General features: G+C 39.6%; 1 protein-coding gene across 1 annotated transcript in view; it reads right to left on the bottom strand.

The window, feature by feature from the left end:
- LOC129378672 (collagen alpha-1(XXVIII) chain-like) overlaps positions 1-20,132 on the bottom strand; it is a 52,697-nt gene extending 32,565 nt beyond the window's left edge. Inside the window, exons 1-3 of the mRNA XM_055059063.1 lie at positions 19,848-20,132; positions 19,568-19,731; positions 17,797-18,371 (exon numbers count right to left, since the gene is read on the bottom strand). Coding sequence (XP_054915038.1) covers positions 17,797-18,371; positions 19,568-19,715 — 723 coding nt within the window. The 5' untranslated portion in view covers positions 19,716-19,731; positions 19,848-20,132. The remainder of the gene's footprint in view (positions 1-17,796; positions 18,372-19,567; positions 19,732-19,847) is intronic.
- Positions 20,133-26,061: the final 5,929 nt, after the last annotated feature.

The raw sequence follows: 26,061 nt of genomic DNA, 5'->3' as shown, positions 1-26,061 counted from the left end.
ACCTTTTTCACGCTTCCGGGTTTTAAAGCCGATGTGGGGTTGGACAACTTCTCGTGTTAAAGGCTAGGAAAATGGCTAATTCTCGGCGCAGTTGTTTTTGTTCAGTCCGTGGTTGTTCATGTGGGTTAAGAAAACAGCCATATCTGTCCTCCGTTGGACCCGGACCAACGGAGGCAGTGGATCCAGGCGATCCGAAGAGATGAAAGTCCGGACTTCTGCATAAAGTCGGGGAGTACTTTCGTATGTAGCCACTTCTCACCGGAGGATTTTGTTAGCGGATCCAGCAGCCGTCTTAGCTGTTCCTTCCCGGTTTGCCTGGAATAACTTCACTGCACCGGCAATGAGAGAGTCTGCTTTCGAGAGGGCTAAGAAACGGCAGTTTGTCCTCTCAGAAAGCTAGCTAGGCTAAAGATGCTACTGCTATGATTATATGGCACATCCACCCGCAGGTAAACGTCTAATTAAGGTAATACATTGTATATATTTTCCATGTAAGATCATTTCAGTAACTGTTACTATAAAAATATACTGCTCAAAAAATAAAGGGAACATTCAAACAACACAATATAACTCCAAGTACATTAAACTTCTATGAAATCAAACTGTCCACTTAGGAAGCAACACTGATTGACAATCAACAATGATTTTGTTGTCAGCACATTCAGCTTTGTACAGGACAAAGTATTCAATGAGAATATTTTATTCATTCAGATCTAGGATGTGTTATTTGAGTGTTCCCTTTATTTTTTTAAGCAGTGTATTATTATTATGACCATAATAATGAAATAATAAGATTATGTGGTTATGTATTTTGTGGAGATTATGCTGTTTTTCACAAACTGTACTGGCAAATACATTTCAGAAAGTAATCAAAATATTATTGAAATGTTTAAATTATGTTTGTCTCCAATATTCCACGTAATTTAACAAACTAAGTTAAGCTTCATTACGATGTTTGTGTGGTTCATATACTGTGGCTAATGGTTAGTTCACTAAGCTATGTCTTTTCTTAACTTGATAGCGGTGGATATATTTTTCGTGGAAGAACTTGTATCCTTTCACACGTTTGTTGGTGGATGAATTAGCCGCTGCAATTTCCCCCGCATCAGCGAAAGATAGTTCTGGCAAATTAAGTAAGGATATGAAAAGGACAGGAGGAGGAGAGGCATTTTTCAGAGTACTTGATTTACAGTCACCAAAACAGGAAGTGCTGCAGCCCTTTCAGATACAGCTTCCGGTTGCCGTGAAAAAGGTCTATTCAGTCTTGCTATTACAAGATATAGCGCAGATAGCCGAAGATACTCCTCACAATGGCGAAGAAAAGTTGATTCTGAAAACAGAACTTTTAATAACCGATGGGAGGCTGAGGATATGTTTATTGACATTGCCGGTAAACCCACGTCTCATTTGTAGCGCTAATGTGGCTGTAATTAAAGAATTGAATCTAAGACGGCACTTCAAGACAAAACGTAAGGATGGAAATGCGACTTGGCGTTCCTGGCTGACGTAACAGCTCGTCTTAATGCCTTAAATCTGCAGTTCCAGGGACGTGACCGCATGATCACTGACATGCATGACGCACTGAAGGCGTTTCAAGTGAAGCTGCTTTTATGGGAGAACAAATGCAACAGTGCAACTTATCTCACTTTCCCTGTTGCCAAGTAATGTTGAACCAAGTCAGCACAACTGTGTCCCCAAAACGCACTTTGCCAACAAACTGAGCACACTACGCACTGAGTTCGCACAGCGGTTTAGTGACTTTGAAGCACACAAAAAAGTTGAGCAAAGAAAACGGAATTAGGATTGTTATTTCTAAAAAGTACATATTTTATGTATATTTCCAGGTTTTATAGAATGTTCATATTTCTACTTTTGACAGGAGATATTTTAAGGAGAGCAAAATCTTTTGGGATATTTAAGTTTTTTTTTTTTATATATACATTGACATAGGAGCAAAGGAATTTGAATGTTATTTTAATGTTAAGTTGTTTAAGTTAAGTTCTAAGTTGTATAATTTAGAATATTTTTTTATTTAGAGCAAAATAATAAATACTGTAAGTAATTTAAGGTTTAAATTTAATATTCCTGTCTGTTTTTATTCATATTTATATCCCAAAAAACATTAAGTTTAAGTGTGTTCGATAAATGTTTATCCTGGGTGGCCCGTGACCTTAAGTGTGTTTTTAATTTTGGCCCCTTATGTAAATGAGTTTGACATCCTTGACTTAGAACAAGGTTTAAACACTCCATGTGTTAATGAAATGGCCATTTAAAAACAGGAATTAGAATGTTACATTTGTGTTAAAACTGACTCGATGTCAACTAGAAACAAAAAGGACAACATGTGCTAATGGCTGCTCACTTCAGTTATGATGTTAGCATGTTCAGCTAACCTTGTCTACTGTTTTACATTTTCATTTTATAAATGTTCAAGAATAGTTTCATTATAGAATACAGTGATTCACATTGCATACCTCATAATCCATATTTCTTTTTTGCAATTTATGGTGCAGTTAATGTAAAAATAAATAAATATTACCAGAAGTTTTTTTATAAGAAAGTTTAAATGCCCAGATCATTCAACAGTTTCACATGGTGTGATTTTAACTTTTTTTGATGTTTCCCTTCTTAACTAGTGCTTTCTAAATATTTTGTAGATGTTATTGTTGGCTAAATTAAACAAATAAGAAATATAAAACACCAGCTGCAACTGAGGTTAAGTTGCAGCTGGTTAACATAGAAGTGCAGTCCTATGTTAATTTCCATGACTGTGATAAGAACACAAAGCAGAAAAAAACGATGAATAAGTGCATTTATTCATGAAGGAACATCAGACATCAAATAGTGTGGAGTTGTTCCCTACTCAGTCCTGTTTTTATTAAATCAAAGAGGAGCTTTGTTATGCTTATTGTCAATCCTGGTACTAAGGACCCACTGCCTTGTATATTTTCCTGCAACTTTTAGATGTCTCTCTTTTTCAGCATACCTGTCTCCAATATTAGCACAGTAGAGGTTGAGGACATTTCACCATGTAATCTAAGAATATAGGACAAGTTGCATATCTAAAAGTTACAGGACATTGGCCCTTGAGTAATGCAGTTTGAGAACACTGTCTTAAGCATTTCCTTATTGTGGCACAGCTGATCTGAGTGAGTTACATTCGCTGTGCTGAAAAAGTGGTATACAGAGTAGGTAATACAATCATTTGATTTTGGTGGAACAAAACCTAAAGGGCAGTGGGCACTGATACCAGTAGACGGTGTAAACAACTGGAATAACTTCTTAACGGTGTAAGTTATTGCTTGCTGCTCTGACTTAGAAAGAATATATGAACAAATTGTACAGGAGTTCCTAGTTTAATTATAATTTAATTTTGCAAATGGTCATTGTGGTTGTTTAGCTGCTGTTCTGTTTAAAACTTGATGGTGATAATATATCCATAGATTTTCTCAGTCTATTATTAAAGCATATGTTACTTTTATTTTCTCTTGATCACCATAGACTTTTTTTTTTCTAGATGCAGACAACAATGAGGCCACACAGATTAAAAATCAAACCAACAGAGGAAGCAGCTCATTTTGTGAGTCTGAGTAAGGACAAAGATGGTTTTTATGTAAAATACATAAATTCTTTTAAGGGTAAGTTGACAAGCCATAGTTTTTAAATGAGATTTTTGATACTGTGGGCTGACAATGACATTTCATATGGTCTAACAGGTCGAGGAGTATTTAGTAATTGCCACTTTCAGACTGGAGCCTTCTTATTGGAATATCGAGGCGATGTCATTAACAGCAAAGAATATGAAAGACGGGTCAAAATCTATCATGATGCCCTGAAGGTCTTCATGTTTGAGTTTCGGCATAATGGAAAAAAGATGTGGTATGTAAATTTTAAAAATAACTAAAAGTAATTATAAAAATTATGTTTGAATTGTTTAAATATTTAAATATTTTTAAAGTTTTTAAAAACTTGAAATCATCCCAGAATTATATGGACACTGTTTAATATCTTGTCATCCTTGGCCATTGAGATTTTTCTTCTTATTTCAGTGTTGATGCAGCGAGAGAGGATGGGTCTTTGGGAAGACTGGTTAATGATGACCATTTGAGCCCTAACAGCAAAATGAAGACAATAACACTGAATGGAAAACCTCATCTCTGTCTCTTTGCAATTAAGGACATAAATCCAGGGCAAGAGATTACCTATAACTATGGAAACGCTGAATGGCCATGGAGAGTGAAGGTAAATAACTAGAATTTCTGAAAGCTATTTGACAGTCAATAACACAAAAATGACAAAATTTAACAGAGTACACAGTTTGTTTGCGGTCTACTCCTAAGGTGTCTGCTCGACACAGTCCCAGCAATAATTATTCCTGTCAAAACACAGCATTCCTAAGACTGTGTATAAATAACCCAGAGAGGAATGTGGTTTTCTATCATTCGGACCTTGCTTAAAATACTATTGCCAAACAACTTGCCTATCTTTGCCGCTGCTCTTTATACAGTGTTACTCTATAGTGTTCTAACTTGAAGTCAATATTAAATGAATCTTAATGACTCATTTGCTGTCTTCTCCACAGGTTTCTGCTCACACTGACAAAACTGTAGGTGAAGAACCGATGGGATCACTGTCCTCGTCTTCTGAACCACAGGTGAACAGCTGTCCGAATTGCAAATCTTTGTAATTTTTTCCACGGGTATATTAGTGGAACTGGGTTTTTGAGAGCATAGACACAGTCCCAGCATTGCTTGTTCCTGTCAGGGAACAGCATTATGAGGTCTGTGTGTAGATGACCCGAAGAGTAAGATTGTTGGCAATCACTCGGACATTGGTTTTTGAGAGTGTAAACACAGTCCCTGCAATGCTTGTTTCTGTCAGGTGACAGCATTGTGAGGTCTGTGTGTAGATGACCGGAAGAGTAATGCTGTTTGCAATCACTCGGACCTTGCTTAAAATACTATTGCCAAACAACTTGCCTATCTTTGCCGCATCTCTTTATACAGTGTTACTCTATAGTGTTCTAACTTGAAGTCAATATTAATGAATCTTAATGACTCATTTGCTGTCTTCTCCACAGGTTTCTGCTCACACTGACAAAACTGTAGGTGAAGAACCGATGGGCTCACTGTCCTCGTCTTCTGAACCACAGGTGAACAGCTGTCCGAATTGCAAATCTTTGTAATTTTTTCCACGGGTATATTAGTGGAACTGGGTTTTTGAGAGCATAGACACAGTCCTAGCATTGCTTGTTCCTGTCAGGGAACAGCATTATGAGGTCTGTGTGTAGATGACCCGAAGAGTAAGATTGTTGGCAATCACTCGGACATTGGTTTTTGAGAGTGTAAACACAGTCCCTGCAATGCTTGTTTCTGTCAGGGACAGCATTGTGAGGTCTGTGTGTAGATGACCGGAAGAGTAATACTGTTTGCAATCACTCGGACCTTGCTTAAAATACTATTGCCAAACAAACTTGCCTATCTTTGCCGCATCTCTTTATACAGTGTTACTCTATAGTGTTCTAACTTGAAGTGGATATTAAATGAATCTTAATGACTCATTTGCTGTCTTCTCCACAGGTTTCTGCTCACACTGACAAAACTGTAGGTGAAGAACCGATGGGATCACTGTCCTCGTCTTCTGAACCACAGGTGAACAGCTGTCCGAATTGCAAATCTTTGTAATTTTTTCCACGGGTATATTAGTGGAACTGGGTTTTTGAGAGCAATAGACACAGTCCTAGCATTGCTTGTTCCTGTCAGGGAACAGCATTATGAGGTCTGTGTGTAGATGACCCGAAGAGTAAGATTGTGGCAATCACTCGGACATTGGTTTTGAGAGTGTAAACACAGTCCCTGCAATGCTTGTTTTCTGTCAGGTGACAGCATTGTGAGGTCTGTGTGTAGATGACCGTAAGAGTAATACTGTTTGCAATCACTCAGACCTTGCTTAAAATACTATTGCCAAACAACTTGCCTATCTTTGCCGCATCTCTTTATACAGTGTTACTCTATAGTGTTCTAACTTGAAGTGGATATTAAATGAATCTTAATGACTCATTTGCTGTCTTCTCCACAGTTTCTGCTCACACTGACAAAATTGTAGGTGAAGAACCGATGGGATCACTGTCCTCGTCTCTTAAACCACAGGTGAACAGCTGTCCGACTTGCAAATCTTTGTAATTTTTCCCACGTGTATTAGTGGACATTGGTTTTTGAGAGTGTAGACACAGTCCCTGCAATGCTCGTTCCTGTCAGGTGACAGCATTATGAGGTCTGTGTGTAGATGACCGGAAGAGTAATGCTGTTTGCAATCACTCGGACCTTGCTTAAAATACTATTGCCAAACAACTTGCCTATCTTTGCCGCATCTCTTTATACAGTGTTACTCTATAGTGTTCTAACTTGAAGTCAATATTAAATGAATCTTAATGACTCATTTGCTGTCTTCTCCACAGGTTTCTGCTCACACTGACAAAACTGTAGGTGACGAACCGATGGATCACTGTCCTCGTCTTCTGAACCACAGTGAACAGCTGTCCGAATTGCAAATCTTTGTAATTTTTTCCACGGGTATATTAGTGGAACTGGGTTTTTGAGAGCATAGACACAGTCCAGCATTGCTTGTTCCTGTCAGGGAACAGCATTATGAGGTCTGTGTGTAGATGACCCGAAGAGTAAGATTGTTGGCAAATCACTCGGACATTGGTTTTGAGAGTGTAAACACAGTCCCTGCAATGCTTGTTTCTGTCAGGTGACAGCATTGTGAGGTCTGTGTGTAGATGACCGAAGAGTAATGCGTTTGCAATCACTCGGACCTTGCTTAAATACTATGCCAAACAACTTGCCTATCTTTGCCGCATCTCTTATACAGTGTTACTCTATAGTGTTCTAACTTGAAGTCAATATTAAATGAATCTTATGACTCATTTGCTGTCTTCTCCACAGGTTTCTGCTCACTGACAAAACTGTAGGTGAAGAACCGATGGGATCACTGTCCTCGTCTTCTGAACCACAGGTGAACAGCTGTCCGAATTGCAAATCTTTGTAATTTTTTCCACGGGTATATTAGTGGAACTGGGTTTTTGAGAGCATAGACACAGTCCCAGCATTGCTTGTTCCTGTCAGGGAACAGCATTATGAGGTCTGTGTGTAGATGACCCGAAGAGTAAGATTGTTGGCAATCACTCGGACATTGGTTTTTGAGAGTGTAAACACAGTCCCTGCAATGCTTGTTTCTGTCAGGTGACAGCATTGTGAGGTCTGTGTGTAGATGACCGGAAGAGTAATGCTGTTTGCAATCACTCGGACCTTGCTTAAAATACTATTGCCAAACAACTTGCCTATCTTTGCCGCATCTCTTTATACAGTGTTACTCTATAGTGTTCTAACTTGAAGTCAATATTAAATGAATCTTAATGACTCATTTGCTGTCTTCTCCACAGGTTTCTGCTCACACTGACAAAACTGTAGGTGAAGAACCGATGGCTCACTGTCCTCGTCTTCTGAACCACAGGTGAACAGCTGTCCGAATTGCAAATCTTTGTAATTTTTTCCACGGGTATATTAGTGGAACTGGGTTTTTGAGAGCATAGACACAGTCCCAGCATTGCTTGTTCCTGTCAGGGAACAGCATTATGAGGTCTGTGTGTAGATGACCCGAAGAGTAAGATTGTTGGCAATCACTCGGACATTGGTTTTTGAGAGTGTAAACACAGTCCCTGCAAATGCTTGTTTCTGTCAGGTGACAGCATTGTGAGGTCTGTGTGTAGATGACCGGAAGAGTAATGCTGTTTGCAATCACTCGGACCTTGCTTAAAATACTATTGCCAAACAACTTGCTTATCTTTGCCGCATCTCTTTATACAGTGTTACTCTATATGTTCTAACTTGAAGTCAATATTAAATGAATCTTAATGACTCATTTGCTGTCTTCTCCACAGGTTTCTGCTCACACTGACAAAACTGTAGGTGAAGAACCGATGGGCTCACTGTCCTCGTCTTCTGAACCACAGGTGAACAGCTGTCCGAATTGCAAATTTGTAATTTTTTCCACGGGTATATTAGTGGAACTGGGTTTTTGAGAGCATAGACACAGTCCCAGCATTGCTTGTGTCCTGTCAGGGAACAGCATTATGAGGTCTGTGTGTAGATGACCCGAAGAGTAAGATTGTTGGCAATCACTCGGACATTGGTTTTTGAGAGTGTAAACACAGTCCCTGCAATGCTTGTTTCTGTCAGGTGACAGCATTGTGAGGTCTGTGGTAGATGACCGGAAGAGTAATACTGTTTGCAATCACTCAGACCTTGCTTAAAATACTATTGCCAAACAACTTGCCTATCTTTGCCGCATCTCTTTATACAGTGTTACTCTATAGTGTTCTAACTTGAAGTGGATATTAAATGAATCTTAATGACTCATTTGCTGTCTTCTCCACAGGTTTCTGCTCACACTGACAAAATTGTAGGTGAAGAACCGATGGGATCACTGTCCTCGTCTCTTAAACCACAGGTGAACAGCTGTCCGACTTGCAATCTTTGTAATTTTTCCCACGTGTATATTAGTGGACATTGGTTTTTGAGAGTGTAGACACAGTCCCTGCAATGCTCGTTCCTGTCAGGTGACAGCATTATGAGGTCTGTGTGTAGATGACCGGAAGAGTAATGCTGTTTGCAATCACTCGGACCTTGCTTAAAATACTATTGCCAAACAACTTGCCTATCTTTGCCGCATCTCTTTATACAGTGTTACTCTATAGTGTTCTAACTTGAAAGTCAATATAAATGAATCTTAATGACTCATTTGCTGTCTTCTCCACAGGTTTCTGCTCACACTGACAAAACTGTAGGTGAAGAACCGATGGGATCACTGTCCTCGTCTTCTGAACCACAGGTGAACAGCTGTCCGAATTGCAAATCTTTGTAATTTTTTCCACGGGTATATTAGTGGAACTGGGTTTTTGAGAGCATAGACACAGTCCCAGCATTGCTTGTTCCTGTCAGGAACAGCATTATGAGGTCTGTGTGTAGATGACCCGAAGAGTAAGATTGTTGGCAATCACTCGGACATTGGTTTTTGAGAGTGTAAACACAGTCCCTGCAATGCTTGTTTCTGTCAGGTGACAGCATTGTGAGGTCTGTGTGTAGATGACCGGAAGAGTAATGCTGTTTGCAATCACTCGGACCTTGCTTAAAATACTATTGCCAAACAACTTGCCTATCTTTGCCGCATCTTTATACAGTGTTACTCTATAGTGTTCTAACTTGAAGTCAATATTAAATGAATCTTAATGACTCATTTGCTGTCTTCTCCACAGGTTTCTGCTCACACTGACAAAACTGTAGGTGAAGAACCGATGGGATCACTGTCCTCGTCTTCTGAACCACAGGTGAACAGCTGTCCGAATTGCAAATCTTTGTAATTTTTTCCACGGGTATATTAGTGGAACTGGGTTTTTGAGAGCATAGACACAGTCCCAGCATTGCTTGTTCCTGTCAGGGAACAGCATTATGAGGTCTGTGTGTAGATGACCGAAGAGTAAGATTGTTGGCAATCACTCGGACATTGGTTTTTGAGAGTGTAAACACAGTCCCTGCAATGCTTGTTTCTGTCAGGTGACAGCATTGTGAGGTCTGTGTGTAGATGACCGGAAGAGTAATGCTGTTTGCAATCACTCGGACCTTGCTTAAAATACTATTGCCAAACAACTTGCCTATCTTTGCCGCATCTCTTTATACAGTGTTACTCTATAGTGTTCTAACTTGAAGTCAATATTAAATGAATCTTAATGACTCATTTGCTGTCTTCTCCACAGGTTTCTGCTCACACTGACAAAACTGTAGGTGAAGAACCGATGGGCTCACTGTCCTCGTCTTCTGAACCACAGGTGAACAGCTGTCCGAATTGCAAATCTTTGTAATTTTTTCCACGGGTATATTAGTGGAACTGGGTTTTGAGAGCATAGACACAGTCCCGCATTGCTTGTTCCTGTCAGGGAACAGCATTATGAGGTCTGTGTGTAGATGACCCGAAGAGTAAGATTGTTGGCAATCACTCGGACATTGGTTTTTGAGAGTGTAAACACAGTCCCTGCAATGCTTGTTTCTGTCAGGTGACAGCATTGTGAGGTCTGTGTGTAGATGACCGGAAGAGTAATGCTGTTTGCAATCACTCGGACCTTGCTTAAAATACTATTGCCAAACAACTTGCTTATCTTTGCCGCATCTCTTTATACAGTGTTACTCTATAGTGTTCTAACTTGAAGTCAATATTAAATGAATCTTAATGACTCATTTGCTGTCTTCTCCACAGGTTTCTGCTCACACTGACAAAACTGTAGGTGAAGAACCGATGGGCTCACTGTCCTCGTCTTCTGAACCACAGGTGAACAGCTGTCCGAATTGCAAATCTTTGTAATTTTTTCCACGGGTATATTAGTGGAACTGGGTTTTTGAGAGCATAGACACAGTCCCAGCATTGCTTGTTCCTGTCAGGGAACAGCATTATGAGGTCTGTGTGTAGATGACCCGAAGAGTAAGATTGTTGGCAATCACTCGGACATTGGTTTTTGAGAGTGTAACACAGTCCCTGCAATGCTTGTTTCTGTCAGGTGACAGCATTGTGAGGTCTGTGTGTAGATGACCGGAAGAGTAATGCTGTTTGCAATCACTCGGACCTTGCTTAAAATACTATTGCCAAACAACTTGCCTATCTTTGCCGCATCTCTTTATACAGTGTTACTCTATAGTGTTCTAACTTGAAGTCAATATTAAATGAATCTTAATGACTCATTTGCTGTCTTCTCCACAGGTTTCTGCTCACACTGACAAAACTGTAGGTGAAGAACCGATGGCTCACTGTCCTCGTCTTCTGAACCACAGGTGAACAGCTGTCCGAATTGCAAATCTTTGTAATTTTTTCCACGGGTATATTAGTGAACTGGGTTTTTGAGAGCATAGACACAGTCCCAGCATTGCTTGTTCCTGTCAGGGAACAGCATTATGAGGTCTGTGTGATGACCCGAAGAGTAAGATTGTTGGCAATCACTTGGACATTGGTTTTTGAGAGTGTAAACACAGTCCCTGCAATGCTTGTTTCTGTCAGGTGACAGCATTGTGAGGTCTGTGTGTAGATGACCGGAAGAGTAATACTGTTTGCAATCACTCGGACCTTGCTTAAAATACTATTGCCAACATCTTGCCTATCTTTGCCGCATCTCTTTATACAGTGTTACTCTATAGTGTTCTAACTTGAAGTGGATATTAAATGAATCTTAATGACTCATTTGCTGTCTTCTCCACAGGTTTCTGCTCACACTGACAAAACTGTAGGTGAAGAACCGATGGGATCACTGTCCTCGTCCTTTGAACCACAGGTGAACAGCTGTCCGACTTGTAAATCTTTGTAATTTTTCCCACGGGTATGTTAGTGGACATTGGTTTTTGAGAGTGTAGACACAGTTCCTGCAATGCTCGTTCCTGTCAGGTGACGCATTATGAGGTCTGTGTGTGATGACCGGAAGAGTAATGCTGTTTGCAATCACTCTGACCTTGCTTAAAATACTATTGCCAAACAACTTGCCTATCTTTGCCGCATCTCTTTATACAGTGTTACTCTATAGTGTTCTAACTTGAAGTCAATATTAAATGAATCTTAATGACTCATTTGCTGTCTTCTCCACAGGTTTCTGCTCACACTGACAAAACTGTAGGTGAAGAACCGATGGGATCACTGTCCTCGTCTCTTGAACCACAGGTGAACAGCTGTGTGACTTGCAAATCTTGTAATTTTTCCCACGGGTATATTAGTGGACATTGGTTTTTGAGAGTGTAGACACAGTCCCTGCAATACTTGTTCCTGTCAGGTGACAGCATTATGAGATCTGTGTGTCGATAACCCTTAGTGTAATGTTTTTTGGGAGCCTGCTTTAATTTCTTCTCCACCTTTTCCAGGCAATTTGTCTAGCCTTCCATAGCTTTTTACACAATGTTACCAAAGTTAGGGAACAAGAATCCCAGAACTGCATAGTTTGTGTTTGCACATGACTGGAAGTTGCCTACAAAATTATCACTGAATGCTTTCAGGGACTTCTTTTATAAATGAAATGCATCCCTCAATATTCAGTTTCTGAAATTTAAAACCCTTTTAGATCAGAATGCACTGACATTTTTAACAATGCAATGTTTTTTCTCCAGAAATGCAACCATGTTGTACTGCACTCAACATTTTCAAGCATTGAAAAATGCACACATTGCTTGGGACCTTTTGTTGCCCTCAGGTGGAATGTGTGAAATGTAAAGGTGAGTTTTTCTTGTGTGGTTATTACTCCTTTAGTATTTTCAAAGTGGATTAGGATTGGATTTCTAATTGACTCTTAAAGTTTAACATGTATAGATCTTGTTATTCACATGTAATGGATGATCAAATATGTCATGTTTGTGATTAGTTTTACCTATGGAAATCATAGATTGTTATCTCTACTAGTGAAAATATTTAAATTATGATTTGTTATACAAATTACTGTTTAATAAATACGTCCATAAAAACCTAACTTTACTCCCAACCTTTTTTTTCAGATTGTTCTTCTATATGGCACAAGATCTGCTATAAAAAGATTCAGAGGACTGATTTTTCACCATCTTCATGGGTAGGTGTCTTTAGTTCTCCTTTTGGAATGTTTTAAAAGAGCAATACTTGAACAATCTCTTTCTTTTTAAGGTTTCTGATGAATCATCTTCAGCTGATGATGTTTCAGACAAAGAATACATACCTGACTCTGTCAGTTACTCAGATAGTTCAGTGGAACTCTCAATAGATGATTCAAATCATTTCAAAGGGACTATTCTTGATCCTGGATTCATTGCATCTTTACCAGACTGTCAAAAGAGTGATGGTGCAGAGAATGACTTGGCTGAAGGTTTTATTTCTGAAAGTGAAGACCGTGCTAAAAAGGTTGTTCAGAAAAAGAAGAAAAGGTCTTCTGAAAATAAAAACATTGACGTTCAAACTGAAGGGAGCTCTGTGGAGCCAGTCACCGGATCTGAAGCTGTTGAAAGCATCCAGTCTACAAGTATATCATCATCAAGAGATGGAAAAAACTACTGCTTTGTTTGTGGCAAGCCCCAGTCTAAGATTGCTCGACACTTAAAAGTCCATGAGAAGACAAATGCTGAAGTCGCTCAAGCTTTGGCACAACCAAAAGCCTCAAAACTGCGAAAAAAAATGATAGCACAGTTGCGAAATAAGGGGAACTCTACTCACAACAAAGAGGTTTACAGAAGTGGCAGTGGACTGCTAAAAATCAAACGTAAACCCAAGCTGAAGTATAACATAAACCAGTATGTTCACTGCATGTTTTGCCAGGGGTTGTACCTTCGGAAGCACCTTTGGCGGCATGCTCGTAAATGTAAATCCAAAACCAAGAACAACTGATGAGACAGGACCAGGAACAACTGATGAGACAGGACCAAACAGGGTCTTGAGCTTGGCCTTAATGACGGATTCTGGACTATGTCAACAAATATCCCAAGGTGTTTTTAAGCTCCTAACAGTCATGAAAGATGATGAAGTGTCTTCTGCAGTGCGAAGTGACTTTTACATTCTACAGCTTGCACAATCATTTTTCAATAAACATGGTCAAGATCCCTCCAAACATGAATATATTCGACAAAAGATTCGTGAAGTTGGAAGGCTTCTGCTGATCCTCCGGAATGAGTTTTCTATATACAACATTGAAGATGCTGTCAGGCCCTCAAACTTCCATGTACTTGTTCAAGCAGTCAAGAGAGTATCTGGCTTTGAAGAAGACAGTCATTCATATAAAACTCCTAGCCTTGCTTTGAAATTAGGACACTCGTTGCACAAGATCAGTGACCTTATATGCTGCACAGCTTTAGTATCAGGGAATGATGAGCTTAAAAATTCATGTCAGGCTTTCAAATCACTTTATTCATCAAAGTGGTCAGAACTTGTTTCTCACAGAGCTTTAACAACCTTGAGTGACAAGCGCTTTAACAAGCCTTCCACGCCCTTCACTGAGGATGTTCAGCGTCTTCACCAGCATTTGGAAAAGGTCGCAAATTTAGCATCTGACACTTTGAAAAGTGATCCGTTACCACAAGCCTATAGGGAACTGTGCAGAAGTACATTGGCAAAAATCATTTTGTTCAACCGAAGACGAGGTGGAGAGGTTCTAAAATGCAGCTGTCTGCCTTTCTAGAGAGGGACACCACTCCTTGCATAAAGATGTTGCAGTTGGTCTTACAGCATTTGAACAACAACTTTGTGCCCATTTCAGCAGGGTAGAAATAAAGGGGAAAAGGGGACGAAAAGTTGCTGTGCTTTTATCACCAGACATGGTTCAAGCCATCATCCAGCTCATTAGCAGAAGAAAGGAATGTGGAGTGCCAGACAATAACACCTTTCTTTTTGCTAGACCCAACTGTCTAACCCCTTACAGAGGACAAGACTGTCTGAGGGTTTATGCAAATGACAGTGGTGCCCAAAACCTGAACTTCTAAGATCAACGCAACTTCGCAAGCATGTTGCAACATTGTCCCAAGTGTTAAACCTACGAAATCACGAACTGGACCAAGTTGCAGACTTTCTGGGACATGATATTACGTGTTCATAGAGAGTATTACAGGCTACCAGAGGCTACGACTCAACTGGCAAAAATTTCTAAATTGCTTCTGGCAATGGAAAGGGGGACTTTGGCAAATCTGCAAGGCAAAACACTGGAGGAGATCGAAATTGAAGGTACTTTTCAAAATTCTATGTACTTGTTTGGGTTAACGTTTTTATTTGTTACTGAACTGGTTTCGATTTTTCTTTTTTAGATGAGTTTGGAACTGACTGACACTGAAAGTGGACAAAGTGAGGTTGATTGTGACCCGTCCCCACTTGTAAATGATACTCAATGCTCTACAAATCAAGAATCTAATGAATCTTCTGGTGGTATGAATATCAATCATCATGCCTGATGTAATATTACATGTTTTTAAAATTAGACATTCAGGTGTGTTCTGTTTACTTATCCAATTACAGATGGTTTAGGAGAAGAGACATCACAAGGTACCTTGTTTTTCTTTAAATTTTGATTACACATTGCTAGAAGATTTTGGCATTTCTTAAGGTTTTTCTTTACCCTCCTTGACAACATTGTTGGAGTGTTTATGCTATATTCTAGGGAGAACATCCTCTATGCCATCTACTGAGAAGCCGTCAGGCACAGTAGAAGATATGACTACCTTAAAAACCCTCCCTCCACCTCACGGTTAATAATTTAGTTTCAATAACTTAACATAGTAATCATTGCACATTATAATATTGAGCTTTAATTTTGGCTAAAGGTTAGGTTTCTGTGCAGATAAGACTAATATAACAGACAACTTGTTTTGTATCTCTTAATTTGACAGGATGCAGAAAACCTCAATTCCTGTTGAATTCCTGGGACCTCTTCTGGTATGACTTATTTCAATTAACCTTTCATTGGGCATTTAGTGACTTATTTTTAATTTGTATCTTTTAATTTGTTGACCTGAAGTATTACTAATGTATTGTAGGAAAGGGAACGGAGATTATTGCACCACCAACTGAAAAACCCTCAGAACCCCAAGATGGTATGACTGTCTTCCTATTCATAGTGGTTTTTTAACTTAGTGGTACGGTTTAGAGATACTGTTTTAAGGCTCATCATAACATATTACAATAATTGAGTATTATCCTGAGCTTTAAAAAGACCAGTAAGAACATGCAGAGAAGGGGTTGGGACTGTGCAATTTTTAAAAAATAAAGCTGAAACAATCTTACAAAGTTAGTTGCTGATTATGATCAAGTAATAAATTGCTTAAAATCAGAATGGACAGGACAGAATCAATCAATCAATCAATAAAATTTTATTTGTATAGCACATTTCAGGTACAAGATATTCCAAAGCGCTTTACATCATAAACACAAAGTCATGCAACATAGAATAAAATACCAAGTGTTTTTTTTTTCTGTCACGGAATTTAAGCGCCTATTACCGCCGGACTGATATGAATGATAAGCATGACCTGGTTCTATAACAACAGGGTCATAAAGCTTGCAGCATAATATAAAATGAAGCTTTGAGTGATAGTTCATATTTGACGTGCCAGGCCTGTAGCTTCATAATTTCTAAGTGTAATAAATACAGTGTATCACAACTTGGTAATCAATTTAATAATTAAAAGAAAATTGGAGAAAATAATTTTAGTGGATACATATAGGATTCATGTGGTGACTAAATGCACATTGAGAAATCTAATTGTCAAAGGGTTGTCTTTAATGACACAATAAACAGAACTGAATGTAAAACTTTATCACAAGCATACTTTTATAGCAGATTCCTACATATGATTTATATTTTAAAGAGTAAAATTGTCTCTGTTTGTAGATTTTCCTGAAAAGGACCATCCTCGGAGAAATCAAAAACGGCCCTGGTCGCCTACAGAAATTGCAGCAGTGTTGAAACATTTTCAGAAACACATCGACACTGGAAGCTGGCAACTTTAGTTGAAATTCAACAGTGTCAACAGGCAGAACATCCTGCTTTAATAAATCGCTCACTTCAGAACATAAGAGACTTTGTTAGAAATCGTGGTGTGTCCAAAAAGAAAAAAGAAAAAGCTAAAATGTCAGATAAATCTTCAGCCTAGATGTTCTAAACAAAACCTTAAGAACGTTCAACCTTTTTTTGGGGTTTTTGCTTGTTTATTTTTGCAGTTTCTATAATGTGTTCTGATTTCTAAGTTGGTCCAAGACTGATGTTGTGTGAATAGACTGAACAAAACTTGAACTCTTAATCATTTTCAAAGTAATTCAGAAGATTGATTTTCAGGTTGATGAAAAAGCAATGCAAAATTGTTCTAGTAAGTCTGTCTAAGAGCTTGTGTTTTGGTTTGCTCCAAAAATAAAAATAGCAAAAGACAATGTCGTTTGTTTATTCCATAATACATTTTCATTTGTGTAGGTCTGAACATTACCTTATTGGTAATGAACTAGCACTATATTGCTGACCATATTTCTTCTTGATTTTTTCATATTTGGACTCAGATTGTTGTAGTCTGTGCCTGTGTTTATGACAAATGAACACTACCATTATTGCAGGGTGTGGATTAAATACCATTTGATGCTCATTTTGGTACTTTAATATATTTTGGGGACATTCTTTGAAGTCTTATTTTAATTGTCCTTGGAATGCTCATTGGTACTTATAGTGTATCCTTATGCAAGAGGCGTGGCTTATCTATCTAATTATCTTTGTCCTGTTAATGTTGAGAGATAGTCCGGTCATTATATTTAGAGTTGTGTAGTGTGTATACGCAATTTTAACTGAGATCTTTGTTGAGTGGTCATTGAAGATTTTTTGACACATTCAGCCAGTCTGTAGAGCAAGTGGAAAGTGGGTGTGAAATTGTGTCTGGTCGGTGTGTGTAGGGTGTGTGTGTGTGTGTGTGTGTGTGCGTGCGTGCGTGCGTGCGTGTAAATGAGCTACCTGTTATTTTTTTCTGTCTGGAACAAAACTCAGTTGTCAGCCTAATGAAATCATTAGATGGCATTTGAGGTTTTGGTGCAGAGCCATAACCTGTGCCATCATTCCTGTAAATTTATTATACTAAGCTAGGAAATACTCCAATTACCCTGAACTTAGCATGCAAAAGAGCAACAAGAAGTAAGGTCTTAACCTGACTCTCTAAAACTCCAACTTCAATCTAAGACTCTCATTTTACACGGCTTTTTTGTGGTTCGATTGTAAACTAATTTTTTACTCACAATCTCCTTGATGACTTTATCCACAATGCCAAGATCTTGCAAGTTATGAAGGTAGCGGGTAGGCGGGGAACTAGCAATTCGACGCAGCTGTGCAATGTTGGTTGCTTCGTTGGCTTCAGGTGTGATTCCTATTGTGAAGAACCGAACGCCTTGGTTCCTCGCATCCTCCACAGCGTCAAATATGTTTGGGTTCCTTGGGTGCGAGATGCCGTCGAAGAGCAGGACGGCCACCTTGATGTTTTTGGTGCCCGACTCCTCCAAGTAAATGCGCGTCAGGTTGGTGATGGCGTAGGTGGTGTAGGTGCCGTGGCCTATGTATTGAATGGGAGCGACTCTGGCTTTGAAGTTTTCAATGCCCCTCCAGTCTCTGAAGGTCTGCTCGATCTTGACCTGGCTGCTGTACTGAAGGAGGGCCGCACGGGAGCTGAGTCCGCGGCCGCTCTGCAGCCGGAGGCCCTGCAGTCGGTCCATTACGTCGGAAACAAAACGTTTCTCCTGTTCGTGGTTGTCCTTGGCGCTCTCTGAGCTGTCAACCAGGAAGGCCAACTCCAAACTGCAGTCTTCATCGATAGAAGCTGAAAATGGAAAAAGCACAGTTAGCATTTAATAAACATGCGCGAGCAACAAATAAAAACTTGAACTTATGAAAACTGTTTAGTTCCAAATGTTTAAAAGAGCTCAGTATATGCTAATTTTATTAGCTATTCAAGTAGAAACTGTTAGCTATTCAGATAAACAAATTAAGTGATGTGTAAAGTTCTTACACTTTGGTTTTGTTCAGCTAAGATTGTCAAAGTGATACCTTTTTCAGGATCCTATTTGTAATTTAATGTGCTAAAATGTAGTTGTCACAACTCTCCAACAAAAACAGGGTGGAAAATTGTTCTCATCTGATTGGCCCCGTTGAAATTCTAAAGGTGAAAATGAGCTCAATGGGAGAAATTCCAGACAGAGCAGCGAAGGGAGATGAGAATCGAGCGGAATGCCACAGAAAGACATTGGGCTTTTTGAGATATTTTAGCCCGATTCATGTTGTCAAGCTAGTTTCTTGAATCTCCATTGCAGGGTGCCATCAGTTTTGAGAGTGGAGTGTAAAACTATGCGGTTAACCACAGATAAATAATCACTTTACAAGGTGGAGGATTACTTTTGTCGCATAGCACCTAATTGGTTAACACCGACCTTAACCGGTTTTCATTTTCCATCAGCATAGCTTTGGCTTTATGACAAACTTTTCTTTTCAGACTGTCAACCTTCCATCTACAACTTGTCCGCCACTTTAATTTCCCGTCAGGTTTGCGATCAAAATCATTGCAACTGCTGGCGACTCGCTGTCCGTTCGGATTCTGCAACATTTCTCAGAACGCCGTGAGTTTATCAATGCAGGTCTTCGTGTTCAAGACAAACTGCTCCGAGCGTCACTCTGCTGCTGCGGGAGGAGGCCGTAGACGTAATAGAGGCTGAGGATAAGCCACATTAATCTTCGCCTTAATATGTCAGAGAGAGACAATGTGCCCGAGGAAACAGGATTCTGAGTGAATAAAACATTTGGGTAACGTAGCACTAAGCGGTCACACTGGAGATGGATTGCTTGGAGAGCAGAGATATGATCAATCCACGTGCGCTGCCTCCTCCAGCAATGTCCTTGCTTGAGTATCAGGTTCAGCTTTTTCACTATGAGCATTTTTTTTTTGACAACATCCCCATCCCTTTTTTTTTCTTCTCTCCCCCCCAAAAAAAATGAGGGAAGCAACCTCTGAGGAAAACTTACATTTGCCATTCTGTGGTATGGAATTTGGTGTGAAGAGTTTGCTTTTCCTCCTTGTGGTCACAACCTCATCTTCATATTCTTCATAGTCTTGAGCCCACACAGCCTGAAGTCTCCACAGCAGGAGCAGCCAGTGCATAGAGGGAACCATGACTTTCTTCCGAGGGCTTTGAGCGCAAACATGGAGATTTAAAAACGATTAATGATAAATAAATACATAAAAAGTCAGAACTTTGATTTCGGTATAAGTAAAAAGGTTTTCAGAAACATTAGGGATGCATACCTTCCAATGTTGCTCCACTCTTTAAGCTCTCCTGTCAGTAATGGAAAATTTCCAGGATGACAAAGGAGAACCTCTTCATTCAGGTTTCCATCTGCAGGTTATTTGGGATCCTCCAGATGTCGGACCTTAGCTGAGAATCTGCAGCCAAACTAGGGACCACACACTAATTCCAGCAGAATCAGTAGCTGAATAAAAAAAATTATTAATTCAAAAAAAGAAAGAAAGAAAAGGAAGAAAGTTGGGAGCTCACTCCGTTTCTCATGGGACTCCCTCAATATCAGTCATTGTGATCCTGAAGTTAAATAAAAAGAAGGTCCAGCCCCTTTTTTTTCCTCCTTCTTCTTCTTGAAACTCTCCCACTGCCTCACAAACGTTTCAGCGGAGCGTGGGGTGTGGAGGAAGAATAAGAAAAAAAAGTTCCTCATCAAGAATGTGCATTCATCGTTTTCTTCTCATGTTTTCATGCAGACCAGATGTTTTAATCCGGTCTGTATGACAATAGCAGCAAAAAAAATTTTTTTTTTTTAAAAAACCCTTAACGGGGAGCTGCTGTTGTGTTTACCTCCATCAACTGGATGGAATCAGAGCAGAACTTATTTGGGAATAATGTACAGGATTTTAGAGAGAATGGAAACCGTTTTTAATATAATTACATAATTACATTACTTCTTTGGTTTGGTTGAGTGCCTTTAGTTAATTTTAGTTGTATATATTATTATTATTGTGTGTTTGTTTATTTAATATTGTATATATTTGACTTTTTGCACGGGAGTTGCAATAGAAATTTTGTTGAATCCTGTTCAATGACAATAAATGCTATTCTATTCTATTCTTCTATTCTATTCTACAGTACATGTTATGTTCTCATGTGAGCTCCACAGTGGGACATGGTGGTGGCAGCATCATGCCGATGAATCATTAGACGGCGTATAGGGATTCAAGAAAAGACGTTTTGCTAAAAGAACAGCATACTCGGAGCAGTAATTAGACCAAAAATGTTGAAATAAAATGTAAAGAATTTAAAAAAATAATAATAAAAAAAAACTGCCTATAAAAATGTTTCATGTTCTGCCCAGAACTTTTCATGCGGCTGTTTTAGCTTCATTTGGTTCAAATTCAGGAAAAAATAAATGAATAAATCTTCTATTAACACCCTGTGCTATCCAGATGTTGACCCAAAAACATTCACTCATATACACACTGTATTGACTTTAAGTGGAGCAGAAACAGCTTAGAAATATATTTCACTAAAGTTCAGTAAAAGAATGACGTTACTGGATTGAAATAAATAAAATGTTTGTTTCTTTGTCCAACAAATGAATTTATTTATTTATTTGCATCTTTTAATGTATCTAGTATTGATTCTTTAAAAAAAAAAAAATATCAATCCTTTCATCAAATTAATCGATTCATTGTGTTTTTCCATTGGAATTTGACATATTCCTTTTATTATATTTAGGGCAGTCAGAGTAGACAGGGTTGAAATTCAGTGGACACCACACTTTTCACATTTTTATTTGTGAAAAATATTTGAACTCCTGTCATTTGATTACAACATGAAATCCTTAAATGACACTTAGGTTTGCAGATTAAACGTTAAAGTGAAAAATGACAAGAGTTAAATTTTTGTTTTCTAAATATGTTTCAAATTAAGCAAATATAGACTATCAGCACTTGTGGAACAGCATCAGAAATGTTCCTTTGTCCAAGCTTTTCCTCGAATGAGCAACAATACTCATTAAAGTTCAAATGAGGCTGTTTCGGCGTGACAGATCAAACTTTATATTTGGCCCTCATTTGGAAAATTCTTGCTGCTGTTTGCAGCCTGCAGTCTGCAGCTGAAGCCATATAACCCAGCAACCAGGGTGAAAGGGAGCATTTTTTATTTCCCTCGCTTTTCAGAAAGAAGGAAAAGGTCAGCCGTCACTCAAGAATGCTCTCCTTAAACGATAGCCCTTAAATCTCGCTCTGCTCCCTTTCTGTCCACCGTTTAGGCAAAAACGTGGATTCTTGCTTTGGAGCTCCATAGCGGGGAGAGACTGGAGGCTCGTTCGACTTTCGGCAGCGCTTTTTGCGTGCCTGCGCGCTAAAGCTGTGCTACTTTGTCAAGCGGATTTATAACCAATCTGTCATACTTCCAACGCACCCTGCAATTATGGGACTTTCGGAGTATGCAAATCAGTGAATGTGGTGGTTCTGAGAGTGTGAGGATGTAAACACAGAGTCATAACTGTAGTAAAGAGCAGACTTCAGTCCCCTTTTCTCCTCTGTCTTTGTTTTCTTCTAAACAGGTGTGGGCCATAAAGAACACAAGAGCAAGCCTTTCTTCTATAAAACTGAGGAAGCAACCACTTATCTCTTTGATATTCCATAAGCCCTCTGGGTATCTTCGTCCCTTGGCCTAACTACTGTTTTTACAACATAATACACATGTTTTAAGCCTATAGTTATGGCACCAAGGAGAAGGTGGCCCCCATCTGTGGTTCTTCACTGTCACACCAGTTCATGCATTTCCAAGGTTAGTCGAATCAGCAAGGAGAGCAGAACGTGTGCTCCGACAAGTTCCGCCGTGTTCCAACGGAGAACCGGAAGACTGGACTACAATTCCAGTCGGTTATGGCGGAAATATTTTTGACACATAAACTTAATTTTGATTTTTTTTTTTTTGTTTATTTAACTGATTTTGGTGCGAAACGTGATGGCCGTTCATGCAAAGCGTCTTCGTTGGCCTTCCTTGAAAACTGAAAGCTGAAGGCAAGATAAGAGTGCCTCCAGTTTCCTTGAGCGTTAAGAAAACAAATGTGTCCAACCAACTGCAATTTCTTTTCTAAAATAATAGGAAGAAAACAATGGATGCACACATTTCCTTTCTTTAAAAACTAGAAGTGAAAAACCTATGCTTTTATGTCTCGCTTACTTGTAGGCGAGCCATAATTTTTGCCTTTTTGAAAATTGAAAAAAGATTAACAATAGCCTTTCTAACAAATGCCGTAACAAAATATTACAATTTAGGCCCACAGGTCGGACTGCACTCGAGAAAAAAGTTACGTTTGTCATAAAAATGTGCCGTTTTACACGCGTGAAATGTTAATGCACAGTTGTACCACCGCATCTACTCTCTTTAACATTTTTAAATCGTTAACATCACGCGCAACGTGTAGCATGAACATGCTTTTGACATGTAAGACTAGTTTGAAATGCCCCAAATTAATAGATCTTTAGATTTATTAATGTCATGTATTCCTTGGGGTTGCGGTTATTTTTATTCTCCCTCGGAACATAAACGCTGCAAAAGATTGACAGCTTAAAACCCTAAATTACTGTTTCAACGAGAAGCTTCGCTCTCCATCGAGGCGGAAAGACCTCACAGAGGGGAATGTGAACAGACCTTATAGCGAATGTTCACCTGATGCAATGGGATTCCTGCTGTCAAAAAACATAATATGGCACCGGCTAATGATAAAGATTTTCATCCGATTAATCTTCGGCAACTGATGCTATCAGAGACGGAACAAAAAAGAGACGGGAAATCTATGCAGACAGACTCTGAAATTCTGAGGTTAATCTCAGAAATGATCTAAAAACTCAGAAACCTTCTCAAAGATAAAACTTTGCAACTTTTGAAATCTGAAAAATAAAATTTCCAGAAAATTTCTGAGATTAACCTAAAAATGCCCGTGCTTTTTTCTGACAGAAATGGACTCCTCTTTTTCTGATCTACAATTTCCCTGATATGCCGTCGCAGAAAAGGTGATACAATATAAGCCACTGCTAGTCAGCCACCATGTGCGTTTGTGATCATATTCAGAGAGCCTTCCATCAGAATTGTTATGCATTTTAGCGTTTGGCCCATGTCGCATTGCTGTGCAGCCTTGAGGCACGCTGCAGGCAGCGAGGAACACACCGGTAAGAACAAAACCAAAATATTAATTGCAAAAATCCCTTCAGCATCCCCCTATGGTCCTCCACCTACTGAGGTTTTGAATAAAATAATAGCAGAGAAGCACGAAAAAATGGAGTCTGTCTGTTGGCGGTGTTGTAGCAAACCTGCTTCACAAGAGGAAAACAACACAATGAGGTTGCTAAATGTTATCGTTATGAAATCAAATCCATAAGTGGCTGCATATGAGAGAGTACTAATGAATGATGTAGCAGATCAGCAACCAAGCTTCAAGGAAACATGTCCAGTCCTGTATCACCAAAGCTCCTGCAGCTTACATCCACACCAATGCAGCTGCAGTCACAGAAACCTAACACTCTCTTTCTTTCCAGGCAGGAATCCAACCCGTTGACCTTAGCTTCATTATTTTGCTAGGCAACTTTTTCTCCCCCTCCTAATATTTAGGAGTTTACGCGGGTGTTGGCAGCTGCTGACGACCCTGGCGTGTGTCTGCAATAATCAAGAGGCGCAAAACACACACAAAAAAAAGGCCTGGCACCGGAGTAATCTCAGTCATCAGTCATCAGGCCTTCACTTTGAGGCAAGCCTCATTCAAATGTGGCATGTGCCGTTGTGTTTATTTGTTGGGGGGGTTTTCCAGGCGAAGTCAGACTTGCGCTGGGGCTGCGTCTAATCGTGCAGATGGTCTGATAGTCGTCTGCTGTGTCGGGGAGTGATGCCAAAAGAGTGGCGAAATCAAATGGCAATAATGTCAGAACTCCTCAGCTAAGCAATCACTGCTCAAACTAGCGGGAAACCGACTTTGGAGAGGATCACAACTGTTTACAGATAAGCTGATTAATTATGGCTTCTTCAAAAATCTGCAATTTCAAGCTCTCTGAAGAGGAACTCCGTGATGTTCTGACAGAACAAAAAAAAACAACCTGTCAAGGTATGGCATCCTTTGGTGCAGCAGCGCCCTCTGGTGGAAATTAAATTATCTTTCAAGCTGTATGGCGCATTGACTGTACTTTCTTTTTTAATCTTATGCATGTCCATCCTCCTTTCTAATGCCGCCCTGGGTGATCGCCTAGAAGACCCATAACAACGATTAATAGCTAATTGTCTCTAATGAACCTTCTTCTGACGACAGTGATTTTGCACTGGACTTTTAGCAGGAATGTCAGCACGCCATGCTTTTCATATTTCTACCACGTCTTCCACTTGACAATGATGAGAAGTGCGTATGACACAAAGGTAAACACACAGGAAAGCGCTCATTTTATTAATTATTATGCTGTGTTGAGGGGGGCCTCGTTTTTTACAGTGCACCACTGGCTCCCTCTAGCGTCGCTGAGCAGAAATTCAAGTCTCAACAAGTCAATTTCTCCTTTCACTCAGACATTATGTACATAACAGTAACACGACTATTGTTTACTTGTAAAAAAGCAAACGTGTAAGACGGTGGACAGCTAAATAAGAACTCCTTGGCTCACCAGGCGCCTGTGTGAAACCCGGTAGGGACAGCATCATGATGTGGGGATGCTTTTCCTCTTTTCCTCTGGAGGGACAGGTGAGCCGGTGAAAGTTGAGTTTGTTGTTGTCCTCGTCAGCGTTGACCCAGATTAGAATCCTGACCTCGGTACCCATGTCCTGTTTACTGTCAGAAAAAAAAAAAAAAAAAAAAAGCTGAGGGAACAATGGAATTACAGAGAAGGAAAACACTTGAACATTTTGTAGAAACTGAACTACAACGCGAAACACACTCTTGTTAAAATAGCAGCTTTTAGTTGTTTTTTTTTCCTGGTTCATACACCTCTGTACAATGCAGCCAAGCGCCCCGGAGTCCAGCTAATTACCCGGTTATTTGACTCAGGTGTGCTGATGAAGAGATACTTGTTACCTGCAGGACACTCCTGGTTTTAATCCCATACAGCTCTATTAAACACATGATAAAAACATCAGTGTTCAGATGTACAGGAGAGTATGTTTAAGCTAAGTGTAGCTGAGGCTTAATATATTCTGTGCTGGGATACATTTCTCGAAGGAAATTCAGTGTCGCATTTCTCTTGAGAAGCAGGAGAAACACTCCCCTCCACAGCAAAACCTGGCCTGTTTTACCTTGTTGGTCGTGGCAGTCAGAATTAGATGAACGACACATTTAAAAGAACATATTAAACGTGTTTAACCTTTTATTTTAGCAGTCCCATTCACTGCCACACAGTCCAGCCGGACGGAGGACAGAATAAAGTCATCAGGTTGCGTCTGCGCATGCCCAATTTAAAGGCTTCGAGATTTCGCGCACGCGCAGTCCGCTGGGGCGCTCAGCGATTT

Source organism: Poeciliopsis prolifica, unplaced genomic scaffold (assembly GCF_027474105.1).
Source record: "Poeciliopsis prolifica strain line A6 unplaced genomic scaffold, Auburn_PproV2 SCAFFOLD053, whole genome shotgun sequence".
In the NCBI taxonomy this organism is placed as follows: Eukaryota; Metazoa; Chordata; class Actinopteri; order Cyprinodontiformes; family Poeciliidae; genus Poeciliopsis; species Poeciliopsis prolifica.
The sequence above is the reverse complement of the archived record's forward strand: the minus strand, read 5'-3'. Positions and strand labels throughout refer to the sequence as shown.